At 44.0% G+C, this 20,713-nt stretch overlaps 1 protein-coding gene across 2 annotated transcripts; it reads left to right on the top strand.

The window, feature by feature from the left end:
* The first annotated feature begins 236 nt into the window (after nucleotides 1-236).
* METTL13 (methyltransferase 13, eEF1A N-terminus and K55) lies at nucleotides 237-19,896 on the top strand. Of its 2 annotated transcripts, XM_020970499.2 has the most exons (8): nucleotides 237-671; nucleotides 1,650-2,409; nucleotides 6,944-7,143; nucleotides 11,355-11,550; nucleotides 13,775-13,942; nucleotides 16,242-16,454; nucleotides 19,085-19,216; nucleotides 19,537-19,896. In XM_020970499.2, exons 1-8 carry the CDS (start codon nucleotides 519-521, stop codon nucleotides 19,809-19,811), a joined length of 2,097 nt encoding a protein of 698 aa, XP_020826158.1. In that variant the 5' UTR covers nucleotides 237-518; the 3' UTR covers nucleotides 19,812-19,896. The 2 variants fall into 2 exon arrangements, with proteins under 2 accessions (XP_020826158.1, XP_020826159.1); XM_020970500.2 differs by lacking the exons at nucleotides 6,944-7,143; nucleotides 11,355-11,550.
* Nucleotides 19,897-20,713: the final 817 nt, after the last annotated feature.

Below are 20,713 nucleotides of genomic sequence, written 5' to 3'. Positions count from 1 at the left end.
CGGGCTCCCCATCCCTGGGGGTTCAGGGCTTCCAGAAGCCGACTTACACGCAAGGCCAGCTCTTGTACAAGCCCCGCCCCCAGCCCAGCGGCTGTCAATCACTCACTTAACCAGCCCTCCCTAGACTGCCGCTAGGAGAGGTGAAGCCAATGAGGTGCCGGAAAAGGAAAACGTCTGGCCAATGAGAAGCCAGGATGGTCCGGTTAACAGACCAATCGCGACGCGGCGAACCCGGAAAGAGTTGCAATGTTCTAAAATCGAGTTGTGAGAAAGTGCGGCGAGGCTGGGGGAGGGAGGCTGGGGAACGTGGGTCCCCAGTGGTCGGTGATCCCGCCCTAGTCTGCCGCTCCACGCTGCGCGCGTGCGTGGTCGCTCCGCGTGGAAGGGAGCGTCCGGAGGAGAAAAATACCTCTGGGGAAAGCCAAGTCCCCCAGCCTCGCGCGGTGCCGGGGTCAGGCCGCGGTGCCCACGGAGAACCGCGGACCCTTCTTGTCCACAGAGGTGGCTGGTCCGGGACCATGAATCTGCTGCCCAGAAGCTCCAGGGAATTCGGGTCCGCGGATTACTGGGAGAAGTTCTTTCAGCAGCGGGGGAAGAAAGCCTTCGAGTGGTACGGGAGCTACCTGGACCTGTGCGGGGTGCTGCACAAGTACATCAAGGCCAAGGACAAGGTAAAGGAGGGCCGCCCCTCCCCCCTCTACGCGCGCCCACGTGGCCGCCGGCAGCCCCGCACGCGGAGCCTCGGGTGTCGGGCCTGGGCTCAGCTGTTACTGGGGGGATGGGGTGGGGGCAGGGAACCCGCAGCTTCTCTGCCTACCGCCCGGAGCCTGCGGTGGGGAGGCTCCCCCCCACCCCCCCCCCGTGACCCCAGGCTGGGACTGCCTTGGCATTGCATAGCAGGTGCTAAATAAATGCTCGTTCTCCTTTAGCACAGAGTCTGGTACTAGAAGGTGCTGAATAAATGCATTGTTCTCCCTTTTCCCCCTCAGTATGCAGTAGGCGCACAATAAATGTTTGTTCTCCATGTCTGCCGTATACTCGTTGCTTAATTAATGCCTATTGATTGTCTCCTTTCATTAGATTATGAGCTCCTGGAGAGCAGGGATTGACTGTCTTTTGCCTGTCTTTTGTATCCCTGGCCCTTAACAGAGTGTGACACCTAGTAGGTGCTGAATAAATGCTTGTTCACCTTTTCACCTAGTTCTTTGCACAGTGATGGCACATTGTAGGTGCTTACTTCATTTTACTCAGCAGTGTGATATGATAGAACGTTAGAGTCACATCTGAATTCAAATCTGCACTCAGATGCTTAATAGCTGTGTGACCCTGGACAAGTCACTTAACCTGTGCTTGCCTCAGTTTCCTCATCTGTAAAAATGGGATAACAATAGCGCCTACCTCCCAGCGTTATTGTGAGGATCAAATGAGATTATCTTTCTGTTCTCTGGAAGTAATCTCTAGTTTCTCTAATGTCACAGACAAAATGAAATCCCGATAATTTAAGAACCCTTGTAGATTTTCCCCACCATGATGTTAGCGCAGTTTGTCCCTCTCCTAGTCAACGGTTATTCACCTCCAGCTTGAAAAGCTTTCTCCTTTGCTAGGTCTTCTCTCAGAAGAGCCCTTTTTCCATCCTTTGTCTTTTTTAGGTGCTGGTGGTTGGATGTGGTAACTCAGAGTTGAGTGAACAGCTTTATGATGTGGGCTACCAGGATATTGTGAACATTGACATCAGTGAGGTAGTCATCAAGCAGATGAAAGAACGCAATGCTGGCAGGCGGCCTCAGATGAGTTTCCTGCAGATGGACATGACAAAAATGGAGTTGCCTGATGCCTCCTTTCAGGTGGTGTTGGACAAGGGTACCCTGGATGCCGTCCTGACAGATGAGGAAGAGAAAACCCTGGAAAAGGTGGACAGGATGCTGGCAGAGGTGGGCCGGGTGCTGCAGGTTGGAGGTCGATATCTGTGCATCTCCCTGGCCCAGACTCACATCTTGAAGAAAGTTGTGGGCCACTTCTCCAGGGAAGGGTGGATGGTAAGAGTGCACCAAGTAACCAACAGCCAGAACCAGTCATCAGAGACAGAGCCGCAGTTTTCCCTGCCTGTCTTTGCATTCATCATGACCAAATTCAGGCCAGTTTCTGGCTCTGCCTTTCAGATCCTTGAGCTTTGTGCTCAGGAACAAGGCAAGCCTGTACGGCTGGAGAACACCGAGCGGCTGGCAGAGGCGGTACGGGAACGGCAGCGGTATGCCTGGTTGCGGAGCCAGCTGAGCCGAAAGGCTGGACCTGGGAGTGTGTCCCTGGATTTATGTGATGGGAGCACCGGGGAGCCACGCTACACCCTGCATGTTGTGGACACCCCCACTGTGAAGCTGTCCAGAGACAATCATTTTGCCATTTTCATCAGTGAGTTGAGATCCTTTTCTGCTTTTCCTAATTGGGTTGGTTTTCAAGAAAATGGGGCTTGGTTTGTTGGGGTGTATGTATGTACGTTTACACTAAAGTAGGTCCTAATGAGGGTCAAACATAGAGCTCAGGCCGGATCACAAGGTCCCCTAGGTGCTGTAGTCAGAGGTGTATAACCATCATTGATGTATAGCCTGGTTTCCTTGGCTCAGAGATCTAGAGCTGGGACAAACCTTAAACACCATCTGGTCCATCTGCCTTATTTTACAGATGAGAAAACTAAGGCCTGCAAAGATTGAGTGACTTGTTGAAGGTCATACGAGGAGTAAACATCAGGAGGAAAGTCATTTAACAGAGGGAAAGCTCTAGTCACTTAAATTTTCTTTATTTGTTGTCAAACGAGTGACCCTCCATCCATTCATTCATTCATAGTTTGAGCAGACATTTATTAAGTACTTAATGAAGCAGAGTAAATACTAATAATACCTAGCATTTATATAGCTCTTTAAGGTTTGCAAGGCGCTTGACAGACATCTCATTTTATCAACACTGAGAGATTATTATCCCGATTTTAAAGATGAGGAACTTGAGGCTAAGGGCAGCCAAGTGACTTGCCCAGGGTCACACAGCTAATAAGGGCCTGAAGCTGGGTTGGAAATTAGGTCTTCCTGACCTGAGGCCCAGTGCTCCGTTTATTGCACCACCTGGCTTTCATTCATTCATTGTATTTCTTCAACAATATTTATTGAGTATTTAAGGGAGCTCGATGAATAGAAATAGGAATCCTGCTATGGAGGAAAGAGTGTTGGACATGAAGCAAGAGGGCCTAGATTCAAATCCTGGTTGTGCTGTTTGCTGCCTGGGTGACCTTAAACAAGGTCACTGACTCTCTGGGCCCCACTTCCTCATCAGTGAGATGGAGGCATTGGACAAGATGGCCTCTGAGGTCCTTTCCATCCAAATAGAGATCTTACCCTGGCCTGTTTGCCCCACACTGTGGTGCTCTGGGTAGGTGCAGTATCTCTTCCTTCAGGAAACTTGACCTGAAGGAGGATCAGACCAGTGTGTTAATTGATAGAATAATAATGACTGACATTTACATAGTGCTTTTGGAGGTTTTCAGAGTGTTTTCTTTACAGTAGCCCTGTGAGGTAAGTAGCAGGGTTGGAATTTGAGCCTCAGTTTCCTAACTCTTCATTCTGTGGTCTTTCCATTGTACCATGTTGCCAACAGAGAGGTTCAAACCAGGGTCCTGGGGGGCTAGAGGAGGGACCGTCTCCATCTGGGGATGAATGGGAATGGAATTTGAAGAATAGGTAAGATCTTGACAGGCAGGGGTGGAGGAAGGAAAATTCCAATCAGAAAGACCTCTGGGCTTTTGCTCTTGGTGAGTAATGGAATTTGACTTGAACATGAGGTATGTATAGAGAGATAACAGCAACAGATATTTATCGGGTGCTTACTGTGTTCAGAACATTCTACTAGGTATTGTACTGGTAAGGATGCAAAGTTGTGATAAACTACAGTCCCTGCCCTTATGGGGTTTAGTTTAGTTAGGAGAATAAAAAAAATTACAGTTAGCTTAGATGAACAATATTACGTTATAGCTAAGTGCAAGTTAGAAAACAAAATGTGGGAAATCTGAGGGGTCTGTTAGGGTTCTTATAAATAAAAGGATTTTTTAAATAAAAAGAAGAAAATCAGTAAAATTGATCCGTGCATCAGAAAAATAATTACATAGAGTATTCCACCAGTGGACCTCAGCCTCTGCAAGAGGTAGGGGGAGGTGTTTTCCCATTTCTCTGGGGTCGTGTTTGGCTTTTATAATTTTGGTTTCGATTATTTTGTGGTGGTTCTTTCCACTTACAATGTTGTAGTCATCGTGTATGTTGTTTTCCAGGCTCTGTTTATTTCATTTTGCATTAGGTTGCATAAGTCCTTGTTTCTCTGTATTCTTCATAGCCATTGTTTCTTACAGCATATTAATTAATCTATTAAGTTCATGTACCAGTTTGTTTAGCCATTCCCCAATTGGTGGGCGTCGATTTTGTTTCTAGTTCTTTGTCATCACAGAAAGTTCTACCGTATGTACATACAGGGTGTCTCAAAAGTCTTGGCTTAGTTTAAAAGCTTTCATGGCTTAAAAACTACTCGAAGACTTTGGGGAAACCCTTTTGGGGGGGGGAGGATATCTACACCTAGTAGAATCTTTGAGGTCAGGTGGTGTGAGCATTTTGGTCACTTTATTTTCATCATTCCAAATTGCTTTCCATGGTGGTTATATCAGTTCACATAGTTCTGTCAACAGCGCACCTGTATGCCTGCTCCCCAGTCCCTCCACCACTGATTGTTCCCTTGACATTTTGGCCAGTTTTCTGGGTGTGAAGTAGAACCTCAGAGTTTTTTATTAGTAGCAATTTGGAACGTTCTTTCAAATCGTTGCTTTTGTGGCTTTGTTCTTTTGGTTTTCTTCCTACGTGTTTGGCCACTTCTCCTTTTCTGGATCTTCATCTAGGTCACGTTCTGTTGATTGTGGTTGCTTCCCAAGGTTCTGTCCTGGATTTTCTTCTCTTTTCTCTGGTATCTTACTTGTTGATCTCATTAGTTCCTTTGGGTCCTATTACCACTATGCAGATGGTTCCCAGACCTATATAGCCAGTCTGGTCCTCCCTCTTGAGCTCTAGGCCTTTGTTATAAACTGCCTACTGGGCATTTCAATCTGGATATCCTGTAGGTATCTCAAACTCAACATAGCCAAAATAGAACTCATTGTCTTTCCCCCCAAAATGATCCTTCTTCTAGACTTCCCCCTTAACCTTGGAGGCACCACCATTCTGCCAGTCACCCAAGATCTCAAACTAGGTGTCACCTTTGACTTCTCACTCCCCCTTACCCCATATAACAGTCAGTTACAAAATATTATTGTTTCTTTCTCTATGGTCGCTCTTGGATATGTTCCCATTTCACGCCTCACACCACCTGCTATCAGCTCCTCCAGAACTATTGCAGTAGCCTCTTTATTTTGATCTCTGTGCCTCAAGTCTCTCTCCCTACAATGATCCATCTTCCATGCAGCAACCTAAGTGGTTTTACTAAGGCTTAAGGTTTGACTATATTATGATTCTGTTTAATAAACTCCACTGGCAGTTACCACTAGGATCCAGTATAAATCACTGGCGCTTGGAACTCTTCAATCTGACATCTTCCTATACTTTGTACACATTACTGCCCTCCATGTCCTCCATGGTCCAGCCCTACTGATTTACTTGCTATTTCTCACCAGGATCCTCCATCCCTTTCTATTTGTGGCAGGTGTCCCTCATGCCTGGAATGCTCTCCCTCCTCATCTCTGCCTCTTAGTATTTCTGGCTTCCTTCAAGTCTTCACTCAAATTCTGCCTTTGGCAAGGAGTTTTTTCTAGCCCCCTCAGCTATTAACGCCTTCCCCTTTTAATCAGTCTTCCTTCTACTCTGTTTGTATTTTGTGTATCCTGGTTTATTACAAGCTTTCTCCATCCATTAGGATGTATGCTCCTTGAGGGCAGAGACTCTTAGTTTGGACTTTGATTCCCCAGCACTTAACCCTTATACTAGGAACATAATATGTGCTTAATAAATGCTTATGATCGACTGATTATTACTAATAGCCTGCATTTCTTCTTTTGAAAACTATTTATATCCTTTGACTGTTTATCTATTGGGAAATGGTTTTATGTCATATATATTTTTGTTAGTTACTTATATACCCTGGATATCATAGCTGATACAAAGATTTTTCTTCCTAGTTGACCACTTCCCTTTTTATCCTATTTGCATTAATTTTATTTGTACAAAAACATTTTGATTTCATGTAATTGAAATTATTTGTCTTATCTTTTCTAATTATCTCTGTCACTTGTTTGCTTAAGGCTCTGCTTCTTAGCCATAGCTACAAAAACATCCTGGTCTGGTTCTCTTCCAGTTATTTTATGATATGACCTTTAATTTTCAAGTCATATCCATTTTTAGTTTTCAGTGGTATATCAAAATGTTGGCCTAACTCTGATCTATGACAGATTGCTTTCTGGTTTTCCCAGCAGTTCTTGGTGAATAGGGGATTCTTTCTTCAGTTGGGCTTTAAAAGCTTAGGTGAGCCTTCAGCAAGCAGAAAGAGGGAGGGATGGTATTCCTAACACAGACAGAAGACTGAGTGAATGTGTGCACTTACGAGAGCACAATTTCTGATTAGGTTTAGATAATGGCCCAAGAGTGTGGCAGCTGCATGAATGGTCAAGGCACTGGAGCACCAACTCTACCACCTGGTTGTTTTGACTTGTTCAGTGCATCGCATCCCAGAGAATGATAGCCCCTCTTATTGTGGTGTGGTGTAGAATCGATCTGGGCCCGGTCCAGAAGTGAGGGACAGCGGCAGAGTTTCTTGGGCCCCTTGCTTCCCCAAGGTAGGCTGCATTTTGGGCCGTGTCATTGGAGGTACGTCTTGGCTCTAAGTGTAAACGTTGTCCCTAGTACCCCTAACACCGAGCCTTTTCTTACAGTTCCCCAGGGCCGAGAGACAGAGTGGCTGTTTGGCATGGAGGAAGGTCGGAAGCAGCTGGCAGCCAGTGCGGGCTTCAGGCGACTGATCATAGTGGCCCTGCACAGGGACCAGCACTACCAAGGCATGGACAGCATCCAGGCTGAGCTGTCAGGGAAAGTCATGGAGCTGGCACCTCCAGGGCTGCCAGCCCAGCAGCAGGTAATGTTGCTGCCACAGCCACTGAGGCCCAGGAAGGGACCTTTCCCTTGCCCCTGGGAGATCCTGTTGCCCTCATTGAGAACTCAAATAACTTGTGTTTATATGATGCCTACCACCTGTCTTCTCAGAGGTGATGCTGTGGCAGTGTGACAGGAGAGTGAGAACACAACATGGAATCAGAGGATGTGGGTTCAAATCCAGACTTTATTATTTACTACCTGTGTGACCTTGGGCAAGTCACTTAGGGTCAAGTTACTTTGACTCTCAGTTTCCTCATTTTTCAAATGAAAGGACTGGACTAGATACTCTGAGGCCCTTTCTATCTTCACGTCTATCTATAATCTCATGATCCAATCTGTAGATCAGCCAGGCCCTACATTTTTCATTTTCTATTCTTTTCCTGGCCTTTTTGGGCTATTTTACGACTCAAGGGCACTTCTGCCTGAGGGTGTGGGAAGGGATATAAACAAAACTCAGCTTGGTCATATTTACTGCAGGTTAACATTCTGTACTAGTTGGGAAAAGCTTGACCTTTGTCCACAATTAGGATTTGAGCATTTTTGTTCCATCCTGGTCCATCTTCACTACAAGCAATGAATGAATATACAGGCGAGGATTTTTGTCTCTACGTCACCAGTGGGGAAACTGAGGCATCTTAAAGTTTAGTGTCATAGTGGCAAATCAGAAAGTAGAATCCCGGTATCCAGACTTCCAGTCTGTTTTGTAGACTGTCTTGTTTGACCAAACAACTCATTTGTCTTTCTTGGCCAGACCTTGGGATTAAGGTCTTTTAGTTGCCAATTAGAATTCTTCCTGGGAAGCTCTGGATGTTGTGGTTAGAGTGTAGCCTTTTCTCACTGAATGGGAACACAAAACCAGGGGTCATTTGGTGGGTTATTTTTTTAGCTTGGCAAACATGAATATTTCTGTATGTAAAAAGGAGAAAAAGAGGATTGTAAATGAAACCCTCCATCTCCATTACATACAGCATGCATTTCTTTTCAGAATTATACGTGGAATTCCACATGCTGGTTTCAGAGCTCTCCTGCTTGCCTGTGTCTACCTAACCCTGCGTCTGATCTCTTCTGTTCAGTTCTTTAAAAGCTATGAAAACCCTCTTTTCTTTCTCCCCCCCCACTGCCATTTTTATTTTCTTTTGCTGTCCCCAATCTTCCCACACCCAGGTTAAAAAACAAAATAGCAGCCTTTGTAACGAGTAAGTATACTCAAATAAAACAGATCTTTATTTTGGCTGTAGTTAGAGACATGTCTCATTCTCAATTTTGTGTCTATCACCTCTCTTGTCAGGAGATAGGAAACATGCTTTATTATTAGTCCTCTGAAATAGTGGTTGGCCATGGTGTTGATCAGGTGGTTAAGTCTTTCAAGACTGTACTTGCAGTGTTATTGTTATTATATAAATTGTTTTCCTGATTCTGATCGCTTTGCATTGCATCACTTCAGATTTCTCTGAAGCTGTCCCTTTCGTCGCTCCTTATGGCACAGTATTGTTCCGTTACATTCCTATGCCGTCAATTGTTTGGTTATTTCCCAATTGTTAGACACCCTCTTAGTTGCCAGTTCATTGTCACTACAAAAGGAGTTGCCATAAACATTTTTGTGTATATGGGACCTTTTCCTCCTTCTTTGATCTCTTTGGGTCTAGGCCTGTTTGTTGTCAGCGAGGTTGCATAGTAGGAAGAATACTGGACTTAGAGTTGGGAAGATCATATTCTGTTGTAAATGTTTCATGTCACTTAACCTCTGTCTGCCTCAGTTCCTTCATCTGCAAAATGGGGATAATAGCAGCTACATATCAGGGTTGTTATGAAGATAAAATGAGATAAGATATGTAAAGTACCTTGCAAACCTTAAATCGCTCTATTAGTATTAGCTTTCCAGACTGCTTTCTAGTTTTCCAAAATCCAGATCCAAACTGGATTCCAGTTTTCCTGGAAGTTTTTGTTGAGTACTGAGTCTTTAGCCCAGTAGCTAAAATCTTTAGGTTTATTAAATGCTATGCTACCATGGTCAGTTAATCAGTAAACATTGAGGAAGTGCCTGTAATGTGCCAGGCGCTGTGCTGGCTCTGAGGAGACAAAAGGCAGAAGGCAGTTCCTGATGTCAAGGAACTTCTGGTCAAGTGTGGGCAGACAGCAAGCCACAACTAGGTACAAACAAGCCATGTACAGAGTGAATAGGAAATAACAGAGCAAAAGCAGCAGAGCTGCGTGATTGAGAAAGGGTTCCTGTAGAAGCCGGGATTTTAGCTGGGACTAGAAGGAAGCCAGAAGGTGGAGATGAGGAGAGAGGATTTCGGGCATGGGAAATAGCCTGTGAAAATGCTCTGAGATGAGAGAAGGCATGTATTGTTGGAAGAGCAGCCAGGAGGCCGTTGTCACTGGATCTGGAGTGCAGGGGGGATGGAAGGCGTAAGAAGGCTGGGAATGTGTATCAAGGCTGGGTTATGAGGGGCTTTGAATGCCAGAGGATTTTGTATTTGATGCTGGAGGGGACAGGGACCCACTAGAGTTTTTTGAGGAGGGGTGTGACATGATTGGACCTTTACTTTAACAGAGGTGGGGACCCTGCGGTCTCGAGGCCACATGTAGTCTCTTTCATGAGACTCTGTCTGCAGCTTTTAGTCTCTCCCATCTGAATATACCTTGTATTTACTCCACATATATTGTGTATTACTTACATGTGTGTCATTCCCCTCATTGGAATGTAAGCTCCTTGAGGACGGGGCAGTTACATTTTTTTTTCTTTGTGTCCCCAGCACCTACTATAGTGACTGACACATAAGTAGGTGCTTAATAAATGCTTGCTTGATTCAGTACATCATAATTTGTTCATCCATTTCCCAGTTCTTGGACGTGTGGGTTGCATCCAGGTTTGTTTTTGTTTTTACTACTATATCTAAAGCTGATAGGAGCATTTGTTTAATAGCATCTTTGTGGTGTTGTCCTAATAATGTGATCCTTGAATCAAAGATTATGAAATTTCATATAGTTCTTATCATTTAATGCAGTATTACTTTCCAAGAAAGATCTTATCCAACAAGCAAATGTTAAACATCAACTCTATGAGGGCACTTAGAAGATTGGAGTGCAAAGGCACAGACAATGGCTCCTCTCCATACATTCTACTTGAAAGATCCTAACTGTAAAAAGATAACCCTTCTCTCACTCAAATGGGTCTTTGATCTCCCTGATCTGAGAGTTCCCTTCCATGGTGCAATTTGCAGTCTCTCTGGCTTGCCTATCCTATGCCACACTTGTCTGTGACCTCTTACCGGTTCACCATAGAAGATCCACGCAACGTGCTGGTGGTCTTCCTTGCTTTCTCCTGACATTCTAAGGGTACCTGTGGAGTAGTCTACCCTTCATCCTGTCATCCTTTACTCCTAGCATGGGACCAGCCTGTCAGCTAACTGTATACATGATAAATTGACAAGGGAGGAAGCACTAACAACCAGGGTGGGCATGAGGAGTTTCCTGAGGGGGTCACTTCTGATGAACTTTAAGGAACGTGGATTCTAAGGTTATGGTGTGAAGTTGGGAGTATGTACATTCCAGGCACAGTGGCAGGAGATAGAATGATGAATTCAGAGAATAACAAAATGGGTCAGTGCTGGAAGGGGAGTAATACATGTTAAAAGCCTGAAAAAATCAGCAGGAGTCAGATTGTGAAGGGCTTTAAATAAAGCCAGAGTGAGTTTGTATTTTTCTCCTGAAGGCAAGAAGCAGTCACTTGATTATGGGAAAAAACCCAAAAACTTGTACTTTAGGAAAATTACTTTGGCCAGAGAAATTGGAAGTTGGGAGACCAATAAGGAAGCTTTCACTGTAGTACAGGTGAGAGCTGATGGTACCTTAAGCCAGCAGTAGTGGCTGTGTGAGTAGACAGAAGATTGTACCAGTTCTCATCTCTTCCCTTATTGTAAAAATGTGTTAATAATAATGTTATTTCTCCATGATAATGGTATCTCCAAAAATAATAGTATTTCTTCATAATCCTGCTAACATTGAATTTTACCATTTCAAATTCTCTTTGGCCATTTAATAGTCCTTTACTGTATTTTCTTCTACTCTCTTTCCTCATTCACTATTCTCACATACACATACAAGAAGCAGTTATTGTCTCTGACTTTTTTGGGATAACTTGGTCTTGTGAACCACATTAATTCCTTTACCTGGTTTTACCTTCAGGTGCCTTTCTTGTCTGTTGGTGGGGACATTGGGGTCCGGACCATTCAGCACCGAGACTGTAGTTCCTTGAGTGGTGACTATGTCATTGAGGACGTCCAGGGGGATGACAAGCACTACTTCCGACGTCTAATCTTTCTCAGCAACAGGAATGTGGTGCAGTCAGAAGCCAGGCTGCTGACTGATACACCTCATCGAGGTAGGGGTCCTATGGCCAGGATAGTGGCATGAGGGTGGGCCTAGCATGTCTTTGGGCGTAGGGTGGGTTGGAGACAACTAGAAGTGGGATGGAACAAAAAGTAAAGCTTAAAGGTGGGGCCTGATGGCTCTAGGATTTTCTTCTTGTCAGTGGATCAAGGTGATAAAGGAACCAGGTGTTGGTGTTTGCCCTGACCTTGAATGAGGGACTTCTCAGCCATAATGAAAAGCAGGGATATTAGTTCACACAAAAAAAGATACTGCCTCACATTTTTTTCTGGGCAATTAGTCACTTTATTAATAATGCTAGTATTTTAATGAAATAGGTCAGTGACACTCTTGAATGCTAAAGACAATCAAGGTGGTGGATTCATGGAGTATATGCCCTTGGAAAAGTGAATGTTCCAGAGGGTGGCAGTCTACTCGGATTGTAGTAGTAATGAGAGAGTAAATATTACAGTGAGACTACCTCATGTTTTTTTATTATTATTATTAACTTATTTTGAGTTATCAGCGATCACTTCCATAAGCTTTTGAGTTTTAGATTTTTTGTCCCCCTCCCTCCCTACCTCTCACCCCAAGATGGTGTACAAATTGATACAGGCTATACATATACATTTATACTAAACATATTTCACATTAGTGATGTTGTAAGTAAGAATTAAAACCAATAGGAGGAACCACCAGAAAGAGGAAACAAAACACAACAGAAGAAAAAAAATAGCAAATAGTATGGTTCAATCTATGTTCAAACTCCATAGTTCTTTCTTTGGATGTGGATAGCATTTTCCATCACAAGGCCTTTGGAGATGTCTTACATCCTTGTGTTGCTGAGAAGAGCTAGGTCTATCAGAGTTAGTCATCGCATGGTGTGGCTGTTAACTGTGTGCAACATCCTGCTGGTTCTGCTCACTTCGCTGCTGCAGTTCATTCAAGTCTTTACAGGTTTTTCTGAAATCTGCCTGCTTATCATTTCTGATAGCACGCCTCATGTTTTAAAGAGCTTCTCCTCTTGGCAACTTCAGGTATTTTGTGTGCAGATCATCTCACTGACTACTGTGACTTGTATCCTTTCTCTCCTCTTCCCCTCCATCTACATTTTATTTATTTATTTGTTTGTTTTTCATCTTCATTTTATTGAAAGAGAAACTTAATCTCCAGTTTGCAGAATTGTTGATTTGAAAGGTAACCTATTCCGAAGTTACTCTAACACAGGATATTATTTTACAATATCTAGCCTCCTCTGCCTGAATACTTTATTCAATGAGCAGCTGACTACTTTTCTGAGTTAGTTATTTAGTAGCAGTCCCGGAAATGGAATTTAGTGTCCTGATTTTCTAGTCCAAAAAGTGTTCTTTCTGTTGTATCACACAGTCCTATATCCTGGTCATCCAAGGGGACTATGGGGGGAAAAAGTCTAAGAACTCTTTATAATTGTGTATTTGTGCTCTTGTTCTGATGTAAGTCTGCTTGTAACAAGTCTTGGGCCTTAACCCAGTCCAAATTCAAATATATTTTTCATATCCCCTGTTTAGCTATTTGGCAGCTTCCATAGAAGGGGCCCCTCTCTTTCAATTTTGTTGAAAAGCTCCCCTTCTGGTTCAGTTTCAGGCCTCAGTAGACAATTGTTTTTAAAAAGTCTTAGTTGAAAAACAAAACAACAAAAAGAACTTCTTTCTTTTTAGAACTTTTCAGCTTTTTCTGCCCCAGCCAAGTCACTGCACTCTAAATTGTTTGCATTTCATAATCTCTAAAATGAGATAAATGAGGCTGCTTCCTCCTGACTCACAGAGATGTTGGTAAGGACACATGAAACCTCATGGGAAAGTGATTTGAGGCCTTTGACTGAGTCAAAGTTTACAGAACAAATCCTTTTATTAAGAGGATTTGTTCTGTGAAGTTTGGATTCAGTCAAAGGGCTGCACTTGAGGACCTAGGGGGCCACATGTGGCCTCGAGGCTGCAGGTCCCCCACCCCTGGTCTGTGTACTGTCTACAGGCCTTGGCATTGGCTGTCTCCCATTGTAGGAATGCTGTTCCCTAATGCTTAATTCCCTAGCTTCATTCAAGACTAGGCTCAAATCCCACCTTCTGCAGGAGGCCTTTCCAGGTCTCCCCGCCTGTTAATGCCTTTCTTTGCATCACCACTGGTTGCCTGGCACATATTGAGTGCTTGGTAAAGACTTGTAGACTGACTGACTGACTGTTGCTCCCATCATGCCTTAGCCCAAAAGAAGCGGAAAAAGGATAAGAAGAAACTCCGGCCAGCTGATGCTCTAGAGAATCCTCCTGTGCCTGAGAGTCAGCCCATTGATAAGAGTTTTCTGTGCTGTGAACACCACAAGGCCATGGTTGCTGGGCTTGCCTTGCTGAAAAACCCAGGGATGCTTCCAGGTGAGAGAGAGAATGAATGAATGAAAGAATTTGGGACAGGGAGAGCTGCCTAAAACATTATATTTGTATGGGGAGTGGCCAAGTGAAGTGTCCTTGTGGGTAGAGGAATAGGCTTTTGGGTCAGGAAGCCCTGGATTGAAGGCTTGCTTCTGACATATGCCACTTAACCTCTCAGGGGCCAGGCAACTCTCCAAGAATAAAAGTTACAGAGAAGTTGTTGATTCTCATGAATGGAGGGAGTTTCCACACAGGGAGTTCCCCCAGGCCTTTTGCCCCTAAACGTACAGGTTGCTTCAATTAAATATGTATACACTTGATGAACCAATATGTTGCTATCTGGGCAGTTTTGGCACATACTGAGCAATGAAATGCTTTTTCATTCATTTCTTCATAAAGAAGATTATGATATTAGAATGTTATGTCATCTAGTTTAAGGAACAAATGTTCAGAATTATACCAATAGCTTCTGTGCCTTTTTGAGAATGACGTACGTAGTCTGGTGGACAGCTAGGTAGTTCAGTGGATAGAATAGAGTCCTAGGCCTGGAGTCAGGCAGCCTCCTCTTCTTGAGTTCAAATCTGGCTTCAAACACTGCCTAGCTTTGTGACTCTGGGCAAGTCACTTAACTCTGTTTGCCTCAGTTTCTTCATCTGTAAAAATGAGCTGGAGAAGGAAGTGGCAAACCACTCTAGTATCTAGTATGTGAAATTAAATCGGGTCATGAGGAGGTGGATGAGACTGAGAAAACTACTGAACAACAAAAATATATGGACTGACATAATTGTGTGTGTGTTTCTTTGAACACTATATCCAACTCCTCTTCAGATAAATGAGTGTCTGGATTAGTTTAGCCTCAAATTTATATAACCCTAAAATTGCTACACATACTAGTCGTTTATTTTTGAATTCCTGTCTCTCTTTGTTTACCTTACAAACGTTTTGAGCCCTTGAATATTGCAGAATTTCTCAAGTGAGCTCAATAATTACTCCAAAGAGTTTGGCCTATCTACACAGGAAAAACCAAGTGAATGAAGAATGCTTTTTGTCCAGACCAGGGGTGGGGAACCTGTGCCCTCAAGGCCACATGTGACCCTCTAGGTCCTCAAGTGTGGCCCTTTTATTAAGGAGATTTGTTCTGTGAAGTTTGAATTCAGTCAGAGGGCCACACTTGAGGATCTGAAGGGCTACATGTGACCTCGAGGCCACAGACCAGACTTGAATGGACCAGAGTTGAATGGATAATCCATAGAGCTGGTCTGTCAGTCTTTATACTTTGGGTAGACATTGTGCATGGATAATGAACTAGGCTAGATTTGAGCAGGAGGGAAGGGAGCAGCTTGGATTGCCTTTGGGAAACTGCAGTGCTTTATATGACCCAAGCTTCTTCACGAAGCAGAGGCATTTCTTATAGCACCAATATTCTTCCTGTTATGACTGCAAGCCATGGAATGCCACAGTCTCTGCAGTTTATCAGGGTCTGACCTGCTGGGATCTAAAAGCTTGTTAAAGTAATTAAGGGAAGAATTTGCATGAAAGGTATAGGAGAGTTCCCTAGGCAGTTCTCTTTGGGGGGATTGAGACTTTGGAAAGCCTTCGTGCCCTCTGTGACTTGGGCAGTTCTGCTTCTCCCCTTTGAGAGTGAGCTCAGGGTTGTTCTTCTTTACCAGGTGCATAGTTCTTCTGTCAGTTGCATGGGAAGAATGGTTTAAAGGACCTGACCAGAAAAATGGGTGACTGGAAAATAAGACATAGTGGCATTTGGCCAGAATGAAAGATAAATGGAGGACGGCTCTCAGGATCCCTAGGTATCCACATAAGAAGAATTAGAGGCGAGTCCCCCAAGGACATTGAGGGTACCCTCCTAGGGAGGAGTTTTTGGTAGACTAGAACAAGAATTATCCAGGATGAGAGGGCAAGGGTGGGTTACAATCTGCACTGTTGGTGGTTGTCCACACTCTGATGAGATCACAAATCCATCAAAATGTTAAGGTTTTGACATTTTTGTTTTCCAGTTACTCTTTTAGATATACTTACATTGCTTGCGTATTAGAAATGATTCTGTCACTATAAATCTCTACTTTTAAAAAATCCATCTGTTGAAATTTAGAACAGAAATTATGATCATATAGGCCAAGAAGGCAATAACAGCTCAAGTTCATGTCATGTTTTGTAGCTTACGAAGCGTTTTCCTCATGAAACCTTTTGCGTGATAGATCCCCCAGTCCCCATGTTCCCTAGGGTTGGGCTGAGACTCTCTGTGTAGGGGACAGCAGAGTGACGTTTCATTGTTTCACCTCAGAGGCCTCGCTGTCGTTCCTGGTGGTTGGTTTGGGTGGCGGTAGCCTGCCCCTCTTTATCCATGATCACTTCTTGAAGTCTCATGTGGATGCTGTGGAGATCGACCCTTCCATGCTGGAGGTAGCTACCCGCTGGTTTGGCTTCACCCAAAGTGACCGGATGAAAGTTCACATTGCAGATGGCCTGGACTACATCACCAACCTGGCCAGAGAAGGTATTGGCGTAAGAAAACTTTGAGGGGAGCATGTCTGAGCATTCCAGGACTAGGAGAGACCTTGAGGGTTAACCTTCTAGGAAAAGTGATGTGTCATTCATCCCACACTTGTAGGTCTTTACTTTGACCTGGAAATGAGCCCACCAACCCTAGTGCCCTGAAATCTACATAGCTAGATGAGTAGCCAGATGGATAAGATGTTGCTTGGCAGAGTGACAAAGGGATGGACCAAAGATATAGCAAAACCCCATTAGGTTGATCTCCTGTGAAGTGGAATTTGGAATAGGGGCAGGGTTAAGGTTCACCTTTGCTCTAGCAATGAAAAAAAAAATTCATTGCTGTGATAAAAAAAATATGCATTTGGCATTTCTGTACTCTGTAGTTGCCTGATTGTACTGGATCTCTTGATTGCCTCCCAGGAATCTTGGGGCTTAAAAAAAACAACCTTGAAAAAGGCAAAGAGAGTGTTTGTCCAGGTCACTGGGGTTACGTTCCCACGGGATGAAATGTACCTTTACTTCTTTTGCTTAGTATGGGAGTCCTCAGGTACATGCCACCTCCTTACTACATAAGCCCGTGTTCTCAGACTTCACTGAAGATGCGTTCACTGCTGTCTGATGTCGTCCTTGGCTTCAAATGAGTGGGTCAAGTAAATGGATTGGGTTGGAGGCATGGAGAATCTGTTTAGTACTAAGATGGTTAGGAAATATCTCAGACTTGGTCATCAACTCACTAATCAAGGGTTCATAGGGACTGGGTCTGTGCTTTTTTGGTTTAGTGACCTCCCAGGTAAGGAAGCTCCCCCTGCTAGTGGAGGTCAGCATCTTCTCATAGTGTTGGAGCTTTCGGTCATTCACTTTCCATTAACTTTTCAAGATATCCGCTATACCTGGAACGCTCTCCTCCCTCTGCTCTACCTACTGACCTCCCTGGCTTCAAGTCCCAACTGAAATTCAGCCTTCTACAGGAAGCTTTCCCACCCCCTTTTCATTTTAGTGCCTTCCCTCTGTCAATGATTTCCTGTTTATCCTGTATATACAGTCGATTCTCGACATGTGCATATTTAATTTTCGTGACTTAAAGCATTTGTGTGATTTATTAGTAACCTCATTTTCACTTTCACGTTGGCAACCGTGCACATTTGCAGTGCTGATGTTGCCAAGCGAGTATCCTGCCTTCCCGGCTGTCTGTGCTGCTGGGCTCCTGATGCTCAGAGGTGGTGGAAAGGGAGCTTAGAGATGACAGGTTCCCCCTTTTTACCTTGGGCTTCTTCTGACACTGCCACTCCCGCCCCTCCCCATCCCATCCAGTGTTGTCTCTCCTCTCCCCTGCATCTATGAGTTGTTTCATGGTTACTGTGTTAGGAAAAGTATGTATTATCAGAATTAATGTTTAGTTATAAAGAATTGTTTGCAGAAAAGTGTATTTTCAGCAATATCTAGTGATTAAATATTAGTGGTCTCGGGAACTTGACCTCCCTCCTATTTCCGATAGGCTTAATGTATCAACATTTGCATTTTTGGCTTTCACACTGTTTTCTAGGAATGTTACCCCTATGAAAGTAAATATTTGTTTGCATATTATTTCCCATATTAGATTATAAGCTCCTTGAGGGCACAGACTGTTTTTTGCCTCTTTTTGTGTTCCTAGTGCTTAGCACAGAGCCTGACATATAGTAGGCACTTAATCAGTGTTTATTGATTGATTGGTAACTATTGTTCAAGTAACCAAGTAGGATGTGTTGACTTAGATTTAAGAACATAATCCTACCCAAAGCTTCTTGATTTAAGTTTCCCCTTTCTGGTTGAGCATCTTTACTTAAAGTATAGACAGTTGTTCGTGTCTGCATGATGGTCTATTTCTGGGTGCCTTTCCCCAGTGGTTTCAGTTATGTTGTGGTCACATCATGTCCTACATGTGTTCCTATGAGATGCAACATAGCTAGTGGATAGAGAGATGGATTTGGAGTCTCTTACACCGACTGTGTGAAGCCCTAAGCAAGTTGTATAACATACCTCTCAGTGCCCTCCCCACCACTGTTCCCCAGATAAGTCATTAATACTTTAAGATCAGATATTGATGTACATTGGTTAAGTGAGTGAACTCCTTACCGGTAGTTCCCTTTCGTAGTGAAATGACTCATGATGATAGTTAATGTTATAACATTATATAATAATGCCTTATGGTTTTTAAGGCATTTTCTTATATTATCTCACTTGATAGCAACCCTGTGAGTTGGTGTTCTTCTTTACTATTTTCCAGGTAAGGAAGGTAACTGAGGCAAAAGAACTTAAGTTACTTTAACACTCAGAGGCACATAGTTAGTAAGTTACTATGGATGGATTTGAATTCAGATCTTCCTGTCTCTTAAGTTGAGTGCTTTGTTGACTACACCACCCAGCTGCCTCTAAAAACATAGGCTTATTTTAAAATGTATTCACGTAGTCCATCTGTAGCAGATACCTGTGACACCATCTCTTTCTACACATGACCTTGCACTCTCATTACTTCCTCATCCTTCACCTTCTCCCCAAGCCAGACACAAAGAATATTTGTTATAGGAATTCAGGGAATATTTTATTAGCCAGATATTTTCTGTTAATTGTGGGCCAATCTTTTCTTCTTCCCAGCACAAGCTCGCTATGATGTCATCATGTTTGATGTAGACAGCAAGGACCCAACGGTGGGAATGAGCTGCCCACCTCCAGCCTTTGTGGACCATGCTTTTCTGCAGAACGTCAAAGGGATCTTAACACAAGAAGGTATGGGTAGTGTAGAGGGGGAGCGGAGCTAAAGGAAGGGGCTCTTTTTTCCTCTGATGGAGTGGTTGTTGTTTTGCTTCTTACAATATTCCTTCTAGCCCTTTAGTTCACTAGAGAGGTAACTAGGCCTGGACTCAGGAAGACCTGAATTCAAATCAAGCCTCAGACACTAGCTGCCTCAGTTTCCTCAACTGTAAAATGGGGATAATAATAGCACCGACTTCTCAGGGTTATTGTAAGGATCAGTGTGATACATGTAAAGTGCTTCTATCCCTAGGCTGAAACCCCCCTGCCCACTTTCTCTCTTCTCTACCCTGAAGGTGTCTTCATTCTGAACTTGGTGTGTCGAGACTCAGGGCTGAAGGACTCAGTGCTGGCTGGACTCAAGAAGGTGTTCCCTCTGCTCTACGTACGGCAGATTGAGGGCGAGGTCAATGAGATCCTCTTCTGCCAGCTGCAGCCCGAGCATAAGCTGGCTACCCCTGAGCTCCTGGAGATGGCCCAGGCCTTGGAAAGGACACTTAGGAGACCAGGGAAGGGCTTCGATAGTACATATGTCCTATCGGACATGCTCAAGACTGTGAAGATCGTGTGATGACCGAGGGCAGGGGAATGGAGTGACATAATGGGTCTTTGGGGACAGAAACGAAGAGAAAAATAACAAAAATAATTTGAAAGCCTCTCGCCTCTCTCTCGTCTTCATAGATTTACTCTCTGTTAGCCTCTGCTATGTAATTGTTGGGCTTGCCCTGGGTTTGGGAGAAGAAAAGAGGATCTCTGCCTTCAATATCTCTTGGTATTTGGGTTCTGCCTCCCAGAATTCCCCACTGACCTCTCCTTCCTCCCTGGTTCTCGTCAACCTCATAACAGGCTACAAACCCTGGGTGTTAGGGAAACAGGATTCCAGGACCAGCATTTACTAAGTGCCTTAGAACCATTGAGGCTTAAATGGATCAGTTCCACTTAATGGGTTTTGGGTTCTGTCTGTTAGATCTTTAGGAAAATCTTGTGTCTATTGAATTCAACAAATGTTTCTCAAGTGCCTTACTTTGTGTACAGCACTGAACTGGGCAGTGATGGAGATACAAAGTTTTGATAAGATGTGTCCCCCTGCCCTCATGGAGTTTATGGTCTAGTTGGGCCCAGGGAACTATAGTGCATGCTCTTACTTACATGCATGTCTTTAATGCACATAAAATCTGAGGGGCACATTCAGTGAGAGCTTCATGAGGGAGTGGCCTTTGAACTGGATCTAAAGGAATGTGTAGGAATTTAACTGGCACAGAAGGAAAGGGAAGGGCATTCCAGATGCACAGGACAGCATGAGCAAGGGCATAGAGAGGAGAGAGTACAAGGCCTGCTTAGAGGGGCAAGAGGATAGAGTTTGGCTGGAGCAGGCAGGGATGGTGCCAGATTGTGGAGGGCCGCGAATGCAATGGAGTCATCTTCGATGTCTCATTTGCACTCACCTTAAATATCCAGTATGTTGTCAAATTT

This window comes from Phascolarctos cinereus, unplaced genomic scaffold, assembly GCF_003287225.1.
Source record: "Phascolarctos cinereus isolate Bilbo 61053 unplaced genomic scaffold, phaCin_HiC Scaffold_5;HRSCAF=322, whole genome shotgun sequence".
Classification (NCBI taxonomy): domain Eukaryota; kingdom Metazoa; phylum Chordata; class Mammalia; order Diprotodontia; family Phascolarctidae; genus Phascolarctos; species Phascolarctos cinereus.
The sequence above is the reverse complement of the archived record's forward strand: the minus strand, read 5'-3'. Positions and strand labels throughout refer to the sequence as shown.